General features: G+C 41.9%; 3 protein-coding genes across 9 annotated transcripts in view; 1 reads left to right on the forward strand and 2 right to left on the reverse strand.

The window, feature by feature from the left end:
• The window catches only part of tfap2e (transcription factor AP-2 epsilon), a 16,254-nt gene extending 14,261 nt beyond the window's left edge, over positions 1–1,993 (reverse strand). For 2 of the 4 annotated variants that reach the window (XM_050035391.1, XM_050035389.1), the window contains exon 1: positions 1,851–1,993. In XM_050035391.1, the coding sequence (XP_049891348.1) occupies positions 1,851–1,889 (39 nt within the window). In that variant the 5' untranslated portion in view covers positions 1,890–1,993. Of the gene's footprint in view, positions 1–1,015; positions 1,282–1,850 lie in introns of those variants that run through there. The other 2 variants (XM_050035392.1, XM_050035390.1) reach the window with 1 other exon arrangement.
• A 1,551-nt stretch (positions 1,994–3,544) lies between these two features.
• Positions 3,545–9,943, reverse strand: ncdn (neurochondrin). 2 transcript variants are annotated; one of them, XM_050034064.1, is made up of 8 exons: positions 9,843–9,943; positions 9,420–9,637; positions 7,706–8,768; positions 6,882–7,051; positions 5,793–6,031; positions 5,499–5,714; positions 5,219–5,361; positions 3,545–4,637 (listed from the first exon to the last, which is right to left on the reverse strand). In XM_050034064.1, the coding sequence occupies exons 2-8, from the start codon at positions 9,621–9,623 to the stop codon at positions 4,219–4,221; spliced, it is 2,454 nt and encodes an 817-aa protein (XP_049890021.1). In that variant the 5' UTR covers positions 9,624–9,637; positions 9,843–9,943; the 3' UTR covers positions 3,545–4,218. The 2 variants fall into 2 exon arrangements, with proteins under 2 accessions (XP_049890021.1, XP_049890022.1); XM_050034065.1 differs by lacking the exon at positions 9,843–9,943 and having other exon boundaries at positions 9,420–9,644.
• Positions 9,944–10,020: 77 nt separating this feature from the next.
• Positions 10,021–20,629, forward strand: part of kiaa0319l (KIAA0319-like ortholog) — a 28,370-nt gene continuing 17,761 nt past the window's right edge. Inside the window, exons 1-6 of one of the 3 annotated variants that reach the window (XM_050034061.1) lie at positions 10,021–10,575; positions 12,001–12,655; positions 15,170–15,351; positions 16,005–16,118; positions 19,620–19,888; positions 20,158–20,247. In XM_050034061.1, the coding sequence (XP_049890018.1) occupies positions 16,025–16,118; positions 19,620–19,888; positions 20,158–20,247 (453 nt within the window). In that variant the 5' untranslated portion in view covers positions 10,021–10,575; positions 12,001–12,655; positions 15,170–15,351; positions 16,005–16,024. The remainder of the gene's footprint in view (positions 10,576–12,000; positions 12,656–15,169; positions 15,352–16,004; positions 16,119–19,619; positions 19,889–20,157; positions 20,248–20,629) is intronic. The other 2 variants (XM_050034062.1, XM_050034063.1) reach the window with 2 other exon arrangements.

Consider the following 20,629-nt stretch of genomic DNA (forward strand, 5'->3'; position numbering starts at 1 on the left):
GCCGAACAGTGTCAGAAAGGTCACGGCCACCAAGAAGCTGCACAAAAAGCTGCACAAAGGACAGGTAGTGCACAATAACAACACGCTGCTCCGGGAGGGGAGTCAATCTGTAAATTATCTGTCATCGTGTCAACAAAACCACATTGACCCCAAAACTTAGAATCGAAGAAAAGGAGGTTCATTTTTCAGATTTTATTTTGACTTTACAAGTTTAACCCCTCATGTAAAAGAAAAAAATACCAGCATGCAGCAGTGTGTGTAAAAACATGTAGTCCACTAGCCTACATTTCGGCTCACACACTTCCTGGTAAAATTGGATTTGTTTTTTAAAGCTGGGTCACCCAAATCAATGCTGTTGTTGTGGCACAATGTCCATTATCTGGCAGGCAGAGAGGCCCACTGCCACGTTAAAAGCACACCCATACATCTGTCATACATCTGTGCAGAACTGTTTAATATTTTAGTCTGACAAAGTTTATATCTGCGGCTGTAAAACGCGATGACACTCCTCCAGACAGATTGATTACCGCTCTGCCTCGGCGTGTTTGTGCAGTGAGTGGACACTTCACTGTCAGTCGGTCTCACTTGCTGTGACACGGTGCAGACAAAGAGCATCTCCGCGGACAGATGCGCCGCGCCGCAACACTAAACTCAGTGTCAGAAGGGCTCATCGCAAAGTATGGACACTTTATGATTCTGCTGGAGAGCAGAGAACAAATTTGCAAAAATGTATTTGTCAGTCATAAAAATCACAAAGGATCGTTTTACTCTACAAGCTGACAGTTGGTGTTACATCCAAAAATGCAACAAATTGATTAAATCATTTTTTCCTACACGTGAATTTACCAGAATTAGCTGTTTTTAAGTGAAGATAACTCATTGTGCGCATGTTCCAGTCTACTCACACTCAGTGCAAAAAATATGTGTTTCTAAATTTGAGTTATATTAGTAGTGAACAGACATCAGGACTCCAAAAAACTAAAAAAAAACAAAACACGTTTTCTATCACACTCACCATGGCCGAATAGGTGTGGATTAACATCTGGACCACTCTGGATACCCCCCAAATTTAAAATTCAACAGGATGCGCAAGCCTCCAACAACTGAAAGATGTCACCAAAATGCTCCGAGATGTAATCCAGGCTGTTTTTAACGGTCCATTAATTTCAGAAGGTGTTATTTACTTTCCTTTCGCTCTGCGTTTGACGGAGCTCTTTACGCGCAGATGAAAAGCTGCTGTCAGTTACGCACACGCGCGCACAACACACACGGAGTCCTACAGACTCTCCATGAGCGCACTACTTATAGGTTTTGCGCGCACCCGGCAGAATGAGGGGAGGGGTCGACAGGGTCCACTTCTCTTAAAGAGATATATTCATTCAATTATCGTCCGTTAATCCAAACACACACTGTGCTTTTGCATTTATTGTTTTAAAATGGCACTGGGTCATATTCTGGATTTTACGCACCGAGAGATATTTGAGATATTAGAGTTTCCATATGTTTATTTAGCACAATTAAACAATAAAATCATATTCTCTCATTTTTAATGTCTAAGTTCAGACTACAGTCGCTTTTACGCACGGATATCCAGGTGATCTTTCCAGCTTTATACTTCAAATAACTCAATTTTCTCCAAACATTTCACCCAAGCTGGATCATTCACACGTTTCATAACTGACAAGTAAATTTTCCGAATTCAGCTTCCCTTAAAAACAAGCCAACAGGCCCACCATGTGCAGCATTTTTACGCAATGATGATGGACTTCACAACAGACCTAAATGTGTTGAAAGCACAATTACACCAGTGAAAACAAAACAACAAAAAAGCCGTGTGGTGTTTCTTTTACCTGCAGAGCGTCAGTCTTGGTTCGGGATTTCCAGAGCATGGTGGTGCCGGTGGTGTTGGTGTCTCTCAGTGTGGTTGTCAAGCTGCAGCTGAGGGGTTAATGTGACGCGGTAGATAGAGGAGAGACGGGCTGAAGGTACAGAGAGGAGTGAGTTAGTTTGAGAGACGATGCAGGAGTTTGTATGGATGGGTGTTCGGGGAGGGGGTGGGGGGTAAAAAGAAAAGAGGGCGGGAGGTGACAGGAGTCGTGCAGGGGGTAACTAAAAACTTTTTTCACGGTTTGTGCGCGGACTGTAGGACCGGGAATGAAGTGGTGAATAGGAAAACAATGGCTTGTAATAATGACAAAGAAGAAAATCACCTATATTAACAAAAACGCGAATTCTTACTTTGATACACCATGCTGTATTTTTTTATACATTGATGTCAACATAAAAAATATTCTCAACTGATAATACATTTGAAATATGAAGCAAAATTAAATTATTGAGATGAGTCATTCGCCTTTCAACAACTTCTTGACGCTCTTTGACGAAGGCGCTGCACTAACACTGGGGGAAATTACAATTTTGGTCAATTTGCATTTCATATTTATTCAGAAAGCAGAATTAGGAGGAAAATAAACACGAAAAAATATCACTCTTGAGTTTTGCATTCACGTTTCTCTTTCCAAATGTACAGCCACATATAGGCAGCGTGCGGCAAGAACTTCAAGGCACTTCACATCCAAAAAGGTCCCAGTGCGCCATCTTGTGGTGCTTCATATATAAGGGAGGAACAGAAACAGTTACCTACCTATACAGAGACCTCCCGAGACATCCTGATGTGTCAGATTTTAACACCTGTATTATATTTACTCAGCTTAAACCAAAGTGGGTGGATGATTGGGTAAGACTTAAGGCCAGAGTAACAGGCTTGTTACTTGAGACTTGGACTTGAGTCAGACACTTTTTGTCAATGAGGCCTTATAAGGAGACAAGACTAACTTAAATACAAAAATATTCAAATCCCACAGCTTGAATATTTAATCATTAGGTCACTGCCCTGAAAGGATTAAGTGTCAGCTATGTAAAAGAAAACACTATTAACAGCCTTAATAGGTCATTTCAATGGTCAGCGTGAAAGACCTTAGAAGGTTCAGTGTGTGGGATTTCGTGGCATCTAGCAGTGAGGCTGCAGAGCTGAAACTTCTCCCGTGTGCCAAGCATGTCGGAAAACTATGGCTGCTGACACAAAAACACAAATGGCCCAATCTGGAGTCAGTGTTTGGTTTGTCCATTGTGGCCTATTGCAGGACAACATGGCGGACTCTGTGGAAGAGGACACACACACTTAGTTTTAGGTTGTTATAAATGAATGAAAACATAGTAATGAATATTATATACCATTACTGCCAAGAGATGTCCTAAATCCTACACACTGGACCTTTAAGACTCACATCCTGACTTCAAAGTTACTTAAGAAGACTCAGGACTTGAAGAATGGTTGGCAATAATCCATATATTTGTAATTGTAAACCAATTCCTACAAAAAAGAAAACCAATTAATCGGTCTCTCAATACTCTCTGTCTGTGGCTCTCAGCCCAGGGCCCATTTGTTCATCATGAGGATGTATATCTAAAAAATAAAAGTCACAAATAAACTTAAGAAAAGACACACACACAAAAGAAGACACATGAAAAGTTGTGTTCTGGTTGTTTTTTAATTGTTTAACAAAATAGCTCTTTATTAAAGACATTAATATTTCACAACAGACATGTAAGAAACTATCGTCAGAGCACAGCCGTCTGAACATTTGCATTACACTAAAAATATGTTCATAATTTTGAGTGTCTTCTTTGTAATTCAAGCTCACTTGCAAAGATCACAAGACCAGCAGTTAGGGCTGGGTGTCGTTTATAAATTACAATACTAGCACCAATACCAGTACCCTCAAAGTGATACTGGTACCATTAGAGTGTGACTGGAAGCATTCAGTTGTATAAAATACCTTCATCTTTTTATAGTTTTGGTTGCATCTTGGCACGATGAACTAGTGGGCCAATCACAGGATGCATTGCGGTGACTGGCTGCAAGCAAAACCATACAAATAGTCCTTTTTTCTAGATCTGGGCTTGACTGAAGTTTCTATTCTACGTGGTTCAGAGTACAGATACCCAGCCCTACCAGCACAATCTGAGGCCTTTCATCTCTTCTTTACATTAAAGTCAGGGGCAACAGGTAAAACATTATTCATGCCAGATTGGTGCAGGTAATAAACACTCAAGTTTGGCTCCAGTAACAGCCTTCCTTTATTCCTTCATTGCCAACTATGCAATTTAAAAATACTCCTTTAAAAGAGCCCGTTGTATGTCAGCTGCAGTTTGGTGTCACTCTACTCCCACTGACTTCTTCAGGTTCGTCATACACATCAAAGCTCCTTTACCATTCCTCATCATGTCCCCAATCTCCGCTTTACAGACTGAGCACTGGTGTGCCATGGCGCACAGAGCTTCCTCTAGCGCCTCCTGTGTGTGCTGGTCAGGTAGTGCGCTACACTGACTCAGCATGGTGAGTGTGTGTTTGAGCCAACCTTCCTCTCTGACCAGTGTAGTGATCCAGGGCTGAGCGCGGACGCAGCCTCCCAGAGCCTGCAGACCCAACTTCCAGAGCTCAGCCACCTCGTCCCAACTCTCCTCCCAGCTGAGGCTCACCTTCACCAGACCAGGGTTGGAGCCGGAGTCCAGGGCGCTACAGAGGAACCCCAGAGCTGCAGAGAAGAACCGCCTCTGGCTAGCTTCAACTGAGCCTGGAAAATAAACAAGTATGTGTCATTAGTGGGGACATCTATTTTTTTAGCCTAAGCTGCCAATAACGGACATTTTGTGCCTATGTACTTAATTAAAAATGTGACTAAAATTAATAATAATAATGATTTTATGTTTTCATCCCCAGTCTGCATCTTGTGTACAGCAGCATTTCTTCCCAACTTAAAGCCCACATGATCTGCATCCCCATAGGCCTTTTTCAAAGCAGTTATAGAAGGAAACACACAAGGATGACTAATAACATTAGTAATGGCTACATCAGATTTAGATTTGCCAGCTCCAAAGCCCTGATATATACGCCTTTTTCACAGAGGACATTTTGACATGTCCCGGTAGGAAAAACACAAGTGTGAATAATCAAATTAATAAAAGGCTGAATGCCATTTAGCTGCTTCTGTTTCAGGTTGTTGTGACTCACTGTCACAGAGTTTACTGGGACATTTGAAGTGAACAGAGGCATTGTTAATGTTATTGGTAACACCTGCTATTACATGTTAAAATGTCTGCTGTGAGAAAGGCTTCTTATCAAGCACTGGAACCAACACAAAAGAAGCATTTTCACCTGAGGGAGCTGATTTGAGTCTGCCAATCATCAGTCCCAATGTGCAGTAGTTTGCTGTTAGCACCAGCAGGTGGGGTTTATGCACCAGAACTGGAAGTGCTGCATTCAGAAGGGCCTCCAGCGCTCTGAAGCATGGGTCCTTCCTAGTGTACAACACAGAAAAAAATTTAATTTAGGCCATCATGAACTATCAGTATGAGCAGCGATATCTCAGTTATAGATAGATATATATCATTAATTTGCCACCTTCAGATGAGTGTTTCACTTGTAAACCAGCTACCTGACTCTCTCTGGCTCTGTGACAGTGAAGTTGAGAAGAGCTGAGCAGGCTGTCTCCATGCTGGGATCCCTGGTGGAAGCCAACCCACTTTTCCCCTTGATGGAAGCCCAGCACTGCGACAAATACTCCACCAGTAGGGCCGGGGTGTCGAGAGTGAGCAGCACCTTCCTGGGACCTTCCTCTGCTGACAGGTGGCACAGAGCTGGGAGAAGATACCTGAAGAGAAGGATGAGGACGTAAGGGAGGAAGGGAAAGCACTGACCGATTCCCTCGGATATATATTGTCATCTTTACCTCAGAGCTTCTTTGCCCGTCCACGCCTCCTTCCCCTCTCTGACGGACATCTCGGTCATCCAGTCAGAGAGGCCCTGCTCTGGGCTGTCACCCTTCAGGTGGCTCCGGGAGTAGCCAATCAAAAACGGCAACAGTGCGGTCAATTCCTCCTTCAGACAGGATGTCTCCTCAGCCAGCCACGAACACAGAGAGCGGAAAGTGGCAAAAACAAACGGGTCACTGTAGCGACTTGGCTCCACCTACAAGAACAGGAAGAAACGGGGAAGAATCATTTAAAACAGTGCATTTGCTAATTTCCATACAAATAAAGATTTATACATTAAATGTTCTGCTTTTCTCTCTCCTCGACTGCCATGACACAAACGTATTTTAACATATACCATTTTCATGAAACATTTTAGTCCTGCTAGTCTTCGAAAAGCATTCTTAGTCTGCCAAAATATTTGACTCCTCATACTTTTCTTTCCTGTGGCAGCGTGTCTTTGCTTGCTATTGTCTTGCCAAGAAAAAACAAGCCAAAAAATCTTTGGATGGCCTTCCTATTGTTACACTCTGAACAATAATAAACACAATATTATATAACATTTGGTAGGGCTGAAAAGAAGAATCTGAATCTCATCATGCTTGTTTGCCAGCAGAGCTGCAACTCACAGCTATTTTCATTATCATTAAATCTACAACTTGTATTTGGATTATCTGTCTGGTCTATAAAACATCAGAAAACAGTGGCATCTTTATTCAAAAATAACTTAAATAATCCACTATTTAAAATGTAACAGATTCTTTTCTGGTAATTGACAGGTTAATTATTCTACAAATCATTCTAGCTCTATTTGTGATCTTAATATTTCAAAATGAACTCCCAATTTTATTGCTAGCTAGTTACCAGGCATTTACTAAGCAATTTATCCAATACTTTACTTCCTAGGAGATGTACATTTTTGACACAGCACAAGGAAGATTCATTTGGCGCACAGTGAGTCATTAAATTTCCAGAACAGCAATAAGTACCTTGTTAGATAGAAAAAAAGGCTATGACAGGACAAAAACAGAGTGGCACCAACAGATGCTTAAACGTCTTCCTCTCACCTGCTGCAGGTAGTACATTATAGCAGAGAAGGCCTCTTCCAACACCCCGAGGACCTGCCTGCTCTGCTGTAGACTGAGTGACGGGATGGAGCTCTGAGGTGGCACAGCGGTCTGCGACACTCCCTGACAGCAGGCCTGCTCTATGGCAGCCTCCATGATTCGATAACAGCCTGGGAATATGACGTTATAAGAAGGGTTAATCATCTTTAATAAAATCGTAGCCATGTGGTTTAACAGCAAGGTCATGTCCTCAGTATTGTTTCAGGGAATTTTGCTACCTTAAATAATCTGAGGAGTTTAAATTCTACAGATACACACAAATTACACATGGTGAGTTTTTAAACCGGATTGAGATATTTGTTTAGAGTCAGAATCCTTAAATCTGAACACTTTTGACAAAAAAAACCCCCACCAGAATTATACTCCTGGCATTGTGGAGAAAGCTTTGAAATAACATTTGGACAACTGTGTAGGGAAATACATTTTGTAGAGAGATATATTTAACAGTCAACATAATATGCAAAATATGGGAAAGGAGAATTTCAAATACTTTTTGGTGACAAGTAAAACATTTCACAGGGAGATTGCACTGCGGGACTCGGGACTCTTGGCATGAGTATTTCTATCGTGGTTGTAGCCCTTGTTAGAATAATTTTTGGACATTTAATTAATAAGGAAAATAGCTACAGAAGCAGTGAGAAGTAGGTATAACATTACAAACTGTTGTGGTTGAGGTTGCCTCAGCTTTGTTAGTAGGCAACTTGTTACGAAATAGGCAGATATTTTAATTACAATCAATATATCATTTTAAATAGGCATACTACCTGTGAGTGTGTGCTGCAGCTCTGGGCTCAGTACGCTACCAGGCGGTTCCTCCAAACCCATTCTGACCTCCACACAGGCCCGGTTCACCAGTAAGCAGCAGAACTTTGGCGGTCCCACCAGCTCCCACCCGTGTAAATCCAGCAGACAAGCACCAAGGACCAGGATCTGCCCGATCTGTCTCGGTGTCAACTTAGCCTGCAACATGGGTCTCAATGCCCCCCATACACGACCCACAACTCCCTTCAACTCCTCACTCTCTACTGCTACTCCCACTGGGGGGAGAAACTGCGCTAACTGGGTACACATGTCCAGCTTGGTTTGGCCTGTGGCTTGGCAGAAGTCTTTGGAGAGCCCAACAAGCAGAGTGAGGAGTTCTGCAGGGTGTTTACTCCACACTTTGTCTTTGGCTTTACCTGAGAGGAGGCAACCAAGCAAGGCAAGCCCCCTCTCATGGCTGAAAGTCTGGTTTTGTTCCACTGCGTGACACAGAGCAGGAATGACACCCCTGGTTAGCAGCTGGTCCGTACCTCTGGGTAAGGCAGACACAGCTGTGAGGACCTGGTAGCAGTCAGTAGCCACGGCCTCATCGAGCTTGGAGGAGGGAGAGGTTTCTTGAGATGTTAATACTTTACTTGCTTCGCTTCCATCATCACACTTTTGCTTGCTCTCTCCTGTTGATTTTGCCACATTGCTAGGACTACTATCCATGTTTGAACTCTCTGCTGAATGGACTTTACAATCTGGGCCTAGCTTCTTGTCTCCATCTTGGTTGTGTTCCTGAGCTTTCTGTTCCTGTTGGTTCTCAAGACCATTTGCTAAAATGCCCAGCAGGAGTGGGATGGTGGTGAGGAGCTGTGGTTGGGAGGCCATGTCAGGGTCTGTGCTGAGGGCAGCCAACAGAGCTGTGCCCAGTGAAAGAAGCTCTTGCGGAGGTAAGCAAGAGTTGTCACTCCCTCTGACCGCAGTCACCAAAAGCCGGGCTGGAAGGTTCACGCCAACTGCCTCGAAGACGCGCCTCAAGGTGGGTTTGTCTAGCTTGCTTGCAGGGCACAAGCGAGTTATCTGAAGACAGAGATTTAGTGAAGTGTTAATTCAACTGTAAGCTAATTTCACAAGGTGATATTTGTGATGCTGATTAACTGTACTGCATTATACTAAGAGGTATATTTTGCCCATTTATATTAAGAAGCACAGACTAAAGACTATGTGCTTATTATTCAGTTAATAGCTGAATATCTAATCTATCTAATTATTTTATAGACTAAATGATTAATCATTTAGTCTATGAAATCTGGCCTGTGGGCTGTTGAAAGACGCCAGTTAATACCATGGATGAGATTTTGTACTAAATGCTTACTGAGAAACACAGTAAACCTTTTGCTGTATTTTATTGTAGTGTTTTTATTCTTTACCCAGTAAATTAAACTAAACAAAGCTAAAGAACCAGAGGAGAACCTCTAAAGAACAACACAGGGGGCTTAAAATGTTCTCTACCTGTTCTTCAGCTTAGTTTAGTTTAATGTTAGCTAACTTTTTATTCATTTTTCTGCCTTTAACTTCTCCTACCATAGCAAATATTTTTCTAGATGCCAGTAACTACATGTGTAATAGTTTCACAGGCAGACAGTTAGCTTGTTAGCAATAATGCTAAAGATTAGTGAAAATAGTGTTTTTTGTGTATCCTACTTTATCAACACGTACAAAGACACTTACCAACAGAAGGGCAGCCAATGTGTGACTGTCATTCTGAGCCTGCCTGAGAGTATGAATACATTTCTCCAACACTTCCCTCTGGACATCAGTCAAACCACCTTCTGCATCCTTGTCCGAGCCTCCTTCACCTTCTCCTCCATCCTTCTCCTCTTTTCCAGAAGGCTGGCTGCTCACGGCAGGTGTAACGTCGGCGCTGTCAGCCATTACGACCTTTATAACTGTGCCACCGAGAGAGGAATAAAAAAAAAGTAGTCAAAGGCACCGAATATCACACTGGAAAACAAATAATTAGCTCCACACCGTTGAGAGCAACGAAAGCAGCTAGTTAAATGCTTTTCAGTTGGTTTGTTCAGCTATTCAAAGTAACGGTTAGCAACAATTCTGCCTTTAATATATGGATTTGTAAACGTTAATATAACTTACTTTGTTGACAGCTGTATCACGCGCAGCAACACCTCGTGCACTTCCCGGAAGTAAAACGTCAAAACAAAATTGCAAGGAACCAATGAAAACAGTCAAATAATGTCACAGAACCAATCAGAGGAGGGATAGTTAGAAGGCGGAGACGCCATTTTGGTTCGTGTTGTAAACGTCGGAGAAGAGTCCCGCATTATTTTTAAGGTCACGGTTGACGTCTTCACCTTTGTTTAAAGTTTATATCATTAAATGTACCGTAAAATGACTAAAGTTCAGCGGGTTCACTGTTTATGTTATGCTAAACCTGTTCGCCGTTGACAGCTGGTCGGCAGGTGGCGCACGGCGGAAGTTGTGGGATTAATATCAACCGTCGTCAGTTTAATTTGGGACGCAGCACGGGCAAAACTAGCTCTGGAGTGGGTGTTTGTTTGATATAAATTGTAGTCTACTTTCATTTACTACATATTCCTTCCCATAAAAGTCGTCTATATAAACCATTGTACCCGTATCGCCCTCAAAACGCTCCAGCGGCTGTGTTAGTGAGTATTTTATTTTGAAAATCCAGCCACCGGAAGCGTCATTTATCAGTTATACAGGCTTGACAGTAGCTACACAGGCACATCAGCTGTACATGCGAGAGGAATACTGACCTAATTAATTGCACAGGGGACAACAACAGAAACGACGACACAACACAACGCAGCGACCTACCGGAGAGAATGACATTTTTCTTGTAACTGTAAGTCCTTATACACTTTTCTGTCTTTAGTGGTGTCGTGCCAATTGCCATTGAATACGCTCAGGAGCAATCCGTGTTCCTGCACGGTGTATAGTGAAATAGAGATGCCAGCAGCTGTTAGCCTCAAGGTGCCTTAAACAGCGGTGATCCAGGATTACACAGGTGGAATACCTCATGGTGCTCTACCTCAACCTTCATGTCTCAGCGCTGGCACGGCGGTTTTGCTTGTTAAAACGATACGGAGAGCAGTTACTATACGAAGTGTCATGTTATTGATTCAGCCGTCTCTTGTTTGTAATTTTGTTACAGTGCAGTGGACTACGCAGGCTGTAGCCATCGGCCTTTATTAAATTATCTGACAGCTAGAGACAATTTTTATCTTGTGTAAACCCTGACTGCTGTTTTCAAGCTGGTATACATAATGCACAAGCCCACCATTTTGGATGAAATGTCTCAGAGATATTATCTCAGCAGTGGGCTTACTCATGCATTACATTTGACTGACAGTCCTACATCCGTGCAGTTCATCATGCACTAATTTACACTTTAATCAGTCAGTTAATCCCCACCCTGTAAGAATCAATCATTCTTATAGAGTGGAGCTTAACTAAGTTATTTACATGATTATTGTTGTGTGTTATCTTGTGTTATCAATTGATTGATAAAGTAAAGGTGGTTAGAGATCCCAGCACAGGCCACCACAGCCTTCAAAAGCTTTAAGCAAGCATGTAGTTTTCATATTTTTAATGATAAAATGGTAGACATTAAACTCTGTTATCTTGTCCACGCTTTAACAAGCACATTTGTGGTAGTAATGAATGGCTTTTTATGTTTTATAGTAAGCCATAAATCAATTTGTTGTCAGTTCAGTGAAGTCTTTATTGTTCTGTGTAGGAAAATTTGACTTGCAGCACAATGGAAACAGACCCATCCGTCAGTTAACAGAATGAAAACCATCAATTAGAAAGTATGGCATCCAGCATTAGACACAATAAATGACAGTGATAATGAATGAGAATTTGGTAAAACCAAGAAACAAGAAGTTAAACACAAGTAGGAAAAAGCATAAGATTGTGATGTCTGTTGCCAGCAGTGCATATTGTTAATGCTTCCTGCAAGACAAATGAATACAATCAATCAGAAAAATAGAAGTTAGAGACTAGTAGTATGTATTTAATATGCAGTCTTAGGTTTTACTCCGTTGTAAGGTGGCCTCATTGTGTAGTCATATCATTTTAACCTCCTACGATATTTCTAAACTATGCATCCATGAAAATATGACGCTAGAATTTGAATAGTTGTTGCTGTAAGGATGTGTCTGTCGTTGTCACAGCAAAATTGGAGGGTTGTCATTATTTTGCTGATTTCTCTCAAGGACTCTGCCTGCGAGAGAAATAAAAACATCTTAATTTCCCTTCCCTGTAGCAGCCAGAAGATACTGTGCGTGGGACTTGGTGTCATTACAGAGAAAGCTCCACCAACCTGTCTGCCTAGGAGCCAATACAGAGCTGACAAGCGTACTATTGACTGCTGCGACTGAGAGATTGGACGAGGAGGAAGAAACAGCCAAAGAGACAGAGAGAGAGAGAGAGAGAGAAAGCTTTTCCTCTCTGGATATAAGGGGGTTTTTGGTCACAGAGATCATTGTTTTGCAGACGCTTCTCACGGGAAAAGTAGCCATTGAAATGTCTATAATGGCCGAGCTGTCATCAGCCCAGGTGACCGAGTGCACCTGAGCAGTACTGGGGCTGCACACACTCAAAGTCACCACCAGCCTGTGGGCATTTAGTGCGCAGTTAAAGAGCAAATCTACTGTGTTACAGATTGAACAACGTGACTGAATCCCTCACATTTTTTTGTCCGGATATTTTTACCTGGAGGTTGGTTTTTTTTTTGTTTTTTTTTTTGGTGGCTTACCTGCAAGAGGAAAAACAGGCTCAGGAGGACTAATGACGTTACAGATGACTGTTTGTGGATTTGGGATTTACTGAGCTGTTGATTATAGCACACGAGAAGGCTGTTAGGACTCAAGCGTCCATGTGCAGGAATGCAGATCCACGTATGGAGACAGACCATACAGGTTTGTGTTAGCAGTTTATGTTGTGTGAGTGTGTGAGAGCTAAACATCTGTGCCTGATGATCACTACTCTGCTGTGATTTTTTTTTTGAAACAGCATCTTTGCAGAATGTATTATAGCAGCATTACAGCTCTAAAAATGTGGTTGTTACAGATGTACATGTTTTCAGTTTACACATGAAATGATCTTAACTCTCTGCTGAAGTTGTCTGCTGTCTTGAAATCTTTACTACAAAGTAGTAACTCTGAAAAGAGACTCACCATCTGCATGTCTTTAAATACTGACCAATGGTGATAAAGTAACATTATTTCCAAGCATATGGATACATAGCGTCTTGCTGACATCTACAGTGTCTGCACAGCAGATGCTTGTGAAATCTGTTTCATTCATGGCTATATAGCCCCATAGTAGTCTCCTGGTGAAACGTGGTGGTGGAAGAGGCCTGCTCACGTTTTGAACACAGTGTCCCAGGACTCGTACTGTTCACTCCCCCCCTTTTTTTTTTTATCCAAAACTGCTGTAAGAACTTGCATGAGAATTTGGGAGTGGAAAAAGTGCAGCATGGCTCTTCCAGATGCAAACTCCATGCATTTCTCATCAAGCCATACATCTGCATTCCTCAAGTGTTACTTTACTTGAAAGAATTTACTTTTATACCTCAAGACAACAGATACCTAAGTGGAGGAACATGTTGTTGACCATTGTCACGAATGCAATACGAGAATCTGCATCTTGCTCCTTTCTTATGATTCATCCAGCTAGGTAATTATTCTCCAGCATGGATTTATTACCATGACTAATCACTTTGAAATGGGAGAACTTCCTCATCACACTTCCTGGAGGAAAGGACATTAAGTGTTAGGAAGTTAGCTCAGGGCTCTGGTCGGCCTGTGACTGTGTCTTTGGCATCATTTAATATATGGTACATTTCCTACAGTGCTGATAAATTGGGCAAAGTAACTTTTAGAGCTGTTTTGATACTGATACCAGTGTAGGAAATGCCTCTGATACTGCCTGAAATGCTGGATTGGGTACTGGCGATAACGTGAGTCTTCCCAATATCCAATATCCAATATCTTGGATTTTGTTAATAATCTTTAAAGTAGTTTCACACTTGGATAAAACTGCAGTTTTTGTAGAAATCAATTAGTAAAATGTCAGCAATATGGCAATATCTTACACAGCATAAAAGAAAGTTATATTGCATTAATTCTCTGCATGTACTTGTTCATGTTTTACCAAGGATTTAACCAGGGCCATGCCATACAACAATGCAGGGGTTTTTTTTTGCAATGGTATTGAATTGGTACATGGTATCGGCTGATTTGCAAGTTCAGGTTTCGGAATCGGTGATGGCACTCACCTTTTACATAAAGGTTTCATGTTTAATCTGTGTACCCCACATGAATATGACTTGCGTCCAGTACTTTTTTACCCTAAGTGATGTAAAACAAGTGCACCGAGGAACACAAATAATAGTTTGGACTGGAGGACCAGTGAGGGTTTTATTGTGTCATAAAACTCCTGTGTGTTTAGTTACTGCTGTGGTTGGTTGAACATGAGAGAGATAACAACATAGGAGAGAGGTAGAAATGTTTATTATTTGCATGTAGCAATCCTCCAAAGTGTCGCATGCCGAGCAGTCATTTTCACTTTTGTTGTGAACATACCCCCTGGGTAATACGCTACAAGAGTAGACAGCAGTGACTTAAAGATTGCATAATTAAGATTGTTGCCTGTGTCTTTGGCTAAGACAGAGGGACTAGACACCTGCCTCTGACTTATCTTTTTCATTTTCCTTTTTATACTTTCATGTCATTTGAACTAATAGTTTAAAAAAAGGGCGTTCACAAGATTATGAGTCATGTTCTACTTCCTTAAGAGTCACCGTCAACAGGATATTATCAGAAATGTTGCATAATGAAACAGACTTGTTTGTTCAACTACACTCAATCAGGGAGCATTTCTTTGTAGTTACAGGCAGAAGCCCAAATTCTTGCGTAAGGGGAAGATGTCAAGTGCTTGTTGTGTTGTTTGTTTCCAACAGAGCAATAAAAACTGAGCTATTTTTGATAAGGTGTTTGTCATTACCGTCTTCTAATGTTCAGATCCAGTATATTACATTCATGTCATTGTAAAAGGAAAATGATTGAAGTAACATTTGTATTCTTTGCTCTCTCTGCAGAGTAACTTCGGTTAGAGCAGTTGGATTTTATTTGCATAAACACTTGTTATCAGGTTGATGTGTTATAGGTGTTCAAATTCTTTTGAGTGCTTCCTCAAGGGCTGAAGCACTGTTTTCTGTAATCAAGGTAGAGAAGGAGGAAAAAACCTGAATGATGCATATCAGGGTGGCAATATAGCTGAAATCAATGTACAAATGTTAATATGAATGTTTTTCTGAAAACTTTCTACATATTACATCAGATGAAACTCTTGTCATATGCGAGATGAAGACATCAATGACTAATTTTGTTCATTTTTAACTAATTTTCTCTCTCTTTCTTTCACTCTAGTGTAGCGTTTGAGCAGCTGAGCCCGTGAAGGCCCCAGTGACGGCCATGTTGGATCTCTTCCTCAGACTGCTGGTGTCGACCCGTCTTCACCCGTCGCCTCACAGCACCTGGCTGCCAACCTAACTCCTCGCTCCCTCTCTCTTCCCCACATCTCTTTCTTCCACCGCCTGGCCGGGAGAAAGGTAAACATGTCGTGTTTTGTAGGTTGCAGTTTTTATTTGGAAAGACTGCTTGATTACTTTTGGGTAAATGTTTGAGTAAACCGTCTATAGATGCAGGTGGTTACTTTGATTGATAGTTGTAATTTCTATGAGAGGTGTGTGAAGCAGCTCAGACTGTCATGCAGGGAAACAAAACCTTCAAATCTACGTATCTCATCAGTACTTCCCTCAAAAATTCTATTTATGAGGAAGGAAACAAGGAAACAAAATCCACCTACCAGCACCACTAAAGCTCTCTGATTAACATGTTATCTTGTTTGATAAAACCGTACAAAACTGAAGTGTAAAAACAGCATAGTTTTACAGATGTTATGTGCTTGACTGTTTCTAGGTCAGGGATTGATTTTTGTTACCTATGAACTTGGACAGGCTCTCTGTTTACTCTTGTTTCCACTTTTTGTGCTACGTCATGCTAACTGGCTTTAGCTACATATTTAGCACACAGACTCGAGAGTCCTTTCGTCTTTCTCTCGGCCAAAAAAAAAAAAAAGCCAATAGGTATATCTCTAAAAAAAAATGCCTTTATATTACTTGGCTTTGATGGCCCTCTTATGTTGAATGAATCTAGGGGAAATATTAAAGCACACTCAAATAGTTCTGTTTCCTGTTTCTAGGTCCTTGGTCCTTGTGGAAAATGTCCTATGCACACCACAAGCTGCTCACCTGGAGCTTACCTCACCTCCTCCTCCTCCCGCTGACCTACCTCTTGCTCTTAGCTTCTCCCACAGGTAAAACAAACCCATCGTCACCCTAAACTAAACTGGCAGAACCGCATTTGTTGACAGAGAACTGATAAGGAAACTCACATCTGTGCCTCATCTCAGCACTCATTTGCACAATAGTTTCACACACCTCTGATTACTCAGGGTGGGTCTGCATCCTCCTTGCAATGTTATTATGATGCTTACACGGTTTTAAGTCGTTAGCCAGTGTTTACTGTCCTTCTAATCTGAGGCGGCGAGACAGGGGACTGTTGGCTCCCCTACTGTGTGTGTATGTGTGCTGTCTTTCTGATGCCACTCTGCTCAGTGGGTTACAATGTGAAACAGGACAATAGGGGCTCTGTGAGTGGACATTTTGAATGTGTGTGTGTGTGTGTGTGTGTGTGTTGAGGGGTGGGGGACACAAGAAGAGTGGACAAGGGGTGGGATGACTAAACTGAGGCCAAATGGTTCCTTCTCAAACAAACTATGGTGCTTTTGTGTGTTTTGGTGTGTGGCAAGACCTGTGTTTTGCAGACTTGAGTTTCACTGACGTCCCATAAAGTCAACCTTAGCCTTCTTGTTGCCATGGTAGCAACAGTTACGGGTATGACATTGTCTGAGACATTCGATGAACTGCGTTTTTTAGTTTTTCTTTTAAAGCAGCCACAAGTGTTGTCAGCCTTGCCATCAGCACGACAGGCTCTCAAATGACTAACCTTGCACTCAGCTTAATCTTATCTTTAAAATATTTAGTGATATTGCTGCTACCTGTGTTTGTAGAACATCAATGTCAAAAGTGATAATATTGAAAGTGATAATTCTAAGATTTTTACAAATTTGAGCCCCTTTTTTAAACTATTTATGGCTGACATTTTTCAGCAATGGCTATTCAGTGTATTTACATCCTGCAAGTACCTCTGTATACAGCAGTTTTCATTGTTAGTGGTGAAGTCATTCCTGTGCAAGATTCTCATTTCTGACTTACTCATGAGGAATTCACAGGAAAATGTAATTCAGTGTTACTGTTTTTTACTGGGTTTTTTTATTTATCTCACTGGTGTTTCCCACAAGATAACAATCTATGTGTGGCAGAAGCTTACGATGGGGTGAGGGGGTGGGTTTTTTTTTTGTTTTTTGGTCCATGAACTCAGCGCAGGGGAACTTTTCATGATTTTTTTTTTCTTTAGCAGCAGTTTTTGGAGTTTTAGCTGCAGTATACATTACTGGATCAGTCCATCTGATCAGAACTGATTAGTTAACTCGATTAGTTAACATTTCTTGCTACAACTCGATTAGTTGTTAGTTCTATGAAATGTCAGAAAATGGTGAAAAATGTTGATCAGTGTTTCCCATATTCATTATACTGTTGTAATGTGGGCGGCACGGTGTTGAGGTGGTTAGCACTGTCGCCTCACAGCAAGAGGGTTCCTGGTTCGATTCCAGGAGGGAGCCCTTCTGTAGGGAGCTTGCATGTTCTCCTCGTGTCAGCGTGGGTTCTCTCCAGGTACTCCGGCTTCCTCCCACAGTCCAAAGACATGCAGGTTGGGGAAAGGTTAATTGGTGACTCTAGATTGTCACTAGGTGTGAACGTGAATGGTTGTCTGTCTCTATGTGTCAGCCCTGTGATAGTCTGGTGACCTGTCCAGGGTGTACCCTGCCTCTCGCCCAATGTCAGCTGGGATAGGCTCCAGCCCCCCCGCGACCCTCAAGAAGAAGAAGTTCCTTAAACAGATTTATTGTTATTAAATAAGTTGGGGATCAATTTACTGGTCAACAGCTAGTGGATTAATCTTTTAATGGGTAAGAATGAAACAGTAAGCCAATCAGAGGCCGAGTAAGTCAGAGCAGGTCGGGTCATGCCTTTGCTATCCTAGGAAACACAAATTTGCTTACTGGTCACTCCCCTACAGTCCTGTTAGAGATGTATTGAGTTATTACTCATGCAAACCCAACAATTCTTACTGCTGCCGCTACTTCGCATCTAAAGAGTTCAGCTGAGTAAACACAAGGTTGTTTGGATTGTGAAGCAGTTGAAGTAAACACAATACATAGATTTGTCTCTGAAGTTAAAGCTGACAGCAGTTATCATCCAAAATGCATCTAAAAATCAAGACATGGGCGTTTCCTGACAGCAGATTAGTTTTAAACATTTAAACATAAAAGGAGCAGCCATGGTGAGCTGTTAGTTGAAGGGTTGCAGGCTCCAACTTTTTAGCCAGGTAAACAGCTCCTTTTACAGTGTCCTCCTGTTGTGTGGGAAAATGACTTGAGCTGCGTGCAGCATGACCTCAGGTCACAGTTGCTCAAGGAACGAGGACAAAAAGGCCTATTATTGACTGACGTTTGAATTAAAAGGACGCACATTAGTTTGGCTGCACTGTAAACAGATTCCCCAGTTGCTCCTTGGTTATAGGGTTTGCTGTTGGCATCAGATCAATCAGGACTGAAATCTTAAAGATTTTAACTCTTTTAAAAATTTGTTTAAGAGTCTATTAGATCCACATCTTTCCAAATGTAGCAGCAAATACTGTTCTACTAAGAAATGACACAAGTGATTATAACTGGATATGATCGTTAACTTGTTTGTGTATGCGTGCGTATAGATATGATCTGCTTCCGTGTGTCGCCGTTCAGGGCTGCAAGATAAAAAATAAAACAATGCTGAGTTCTATTTTCATCACAGCAGTTTTCTTAATCCACAGAGTGACTCAGCAGTTTTCCTTTTACCTGGACTGTTATTCACGGCTGGTTTGGCTTCTATGCCTGTGTGGACAGTCATTGAAGTAGTGGTGAAATATAACCTCCCATTTCTCTCTGTGGTTACTCTTGCAGTCTGTGGATTTTTATTGTACCTGACTACACATTGACTTTCCCATGTTGGACAATGGATGGATTGAACTGAGCTCATTTGATACTGCTAAAGCTTGAATGAGAATATCACTCTTTTGCGTGTTACGCACACAGAGGCAGCTAACTGTACCAGCTCACTGCTGATATGAGTCTGATATGGTCTGGCTCAGAGGGTGGAGTTTCGAGCATACTGCATACTGTGCTTTGGGTTTTAATCAGTGTCTTGTTTTGTCAGGGAAAAGCCTCACTTCCTCTCTCTGCTGCTGACTTGGCTGACTGCTCAAATTGCGGCTGCATGTCGGCTTTTCTGAGAAATGTTCACTCGAGGCCTAATCTGTGAAAAGTCTCACTGTGGGTTTCACTTTGCCCCTTTCCCTTCGACAATGCCAAGAGCACCCAACAATGCCCTGATTGATATAAACAAGTGCAATCTTGAAAAGCCTGGGAAGTGCTGCCCAGTGGCAGATCCATGATGTCGCCTTTGGCAGATCCTTTTAAACAAACTACACGCTACACAAAACTCTTTTGAGAATTTCTCAGCAGGGAAACCGTCATCACCAACTTCCTTTTAACTATGACCTGATGCAAAAGATTCTCACAGTGACTTGTAGTTTTGAACATCAGTACAGTGTGTCATTGTTTTCTTCTTCCTTCTGTCAATCCGTCTCCATCCAGGTGTGTCTGCAAATCTCTGCCGGGTGACTGGCGGGGTGCTGGGGATCCACTGGAGCAGCATCGTCAGCCTCGGGTGGCACTCTCTGGCAAATGGGAGAGGCGGGGCGACATGCTGGGAGTCCTGCTGTTTGAACCCAAGCTGCAGTGCCGTGTGGAGCCTTGGCGGGCAATGTGTGCTTCTCAGCTGCTCGCGGAAGAGGGGCTGCCCAATCACCTCCCTGCCCCAGCCCTACCAGGAGTCCCTCGGCCTCCTTCAGCTGCTCTCAAAGGTATGGAGTGCAGCTGAAACCACATTTCTAGTGATTTAGTTTTCCTGCTCGACCAGTATGCCTTTTCAAGATGGTAATGTCACAGACAAGGGCAGTGGCAACAGGGAAAAAGGAAGTTAAACACCTTTTTACCTGTCTTGGAGAAAAGAGACTGGCATTGTGTTGGGATTTGATATTTTGATATAAGCAGAGACACCCTGAGTTGAAGTATGCGTGCAAATATAGTAATTTATAAAATATTTTTCTTGTCTGTAACTTTTACTTTTAAGGGTCCTGTCATCACAGCAAAACGTCGAAGACTTCGTCACGCACAGCATGCAGGAAGCCACACACTGGACACAGAACCCCTTACCCGCACGGTAACTTCACACAATATTAGTTATCTTTTAAACTTGTATGTTGATTTTTGCATTGTTTGCTCAGATGCTGTGAATTATCTTTGCCTTATGTACCAGAACTGAAATAAGTTTGCCGATAGATGACTGCTGAGTGTCATCTAGTTCCATTATATTGGAGAGAAGACAGACATCTTTATGGACGATATCTCCAACACTCAGCAACTCACACCAAAACAATCTAGATTGATAAATAGTACTAAGAGTTACGGGGTGAACTGTCCCTTTAGATACTTCTTACCCTCATTCTTGCAATCACTATAGTCAGATGGGAGTGTATTGGTAGATTCTACAAACAAATGAACCTGGAAAAATGAATAATGTGGCTCCTTAAAGGTTCCCCAAA

The sequence above is a fragment of the Epinephelus moara genome, chromosome 22 (genome assembly GCF_006386435.1).
Source record: "Epinephelus moara isolate mb chromosome 22, YSFRI_EMoa_1.0, whole genome shotgun sequence".
NCBI lineage: Eukaryota > Metazoa > Chordata > Actinopteri > Perciformes > Serranidae > Epinephelus > Epinephelus moara.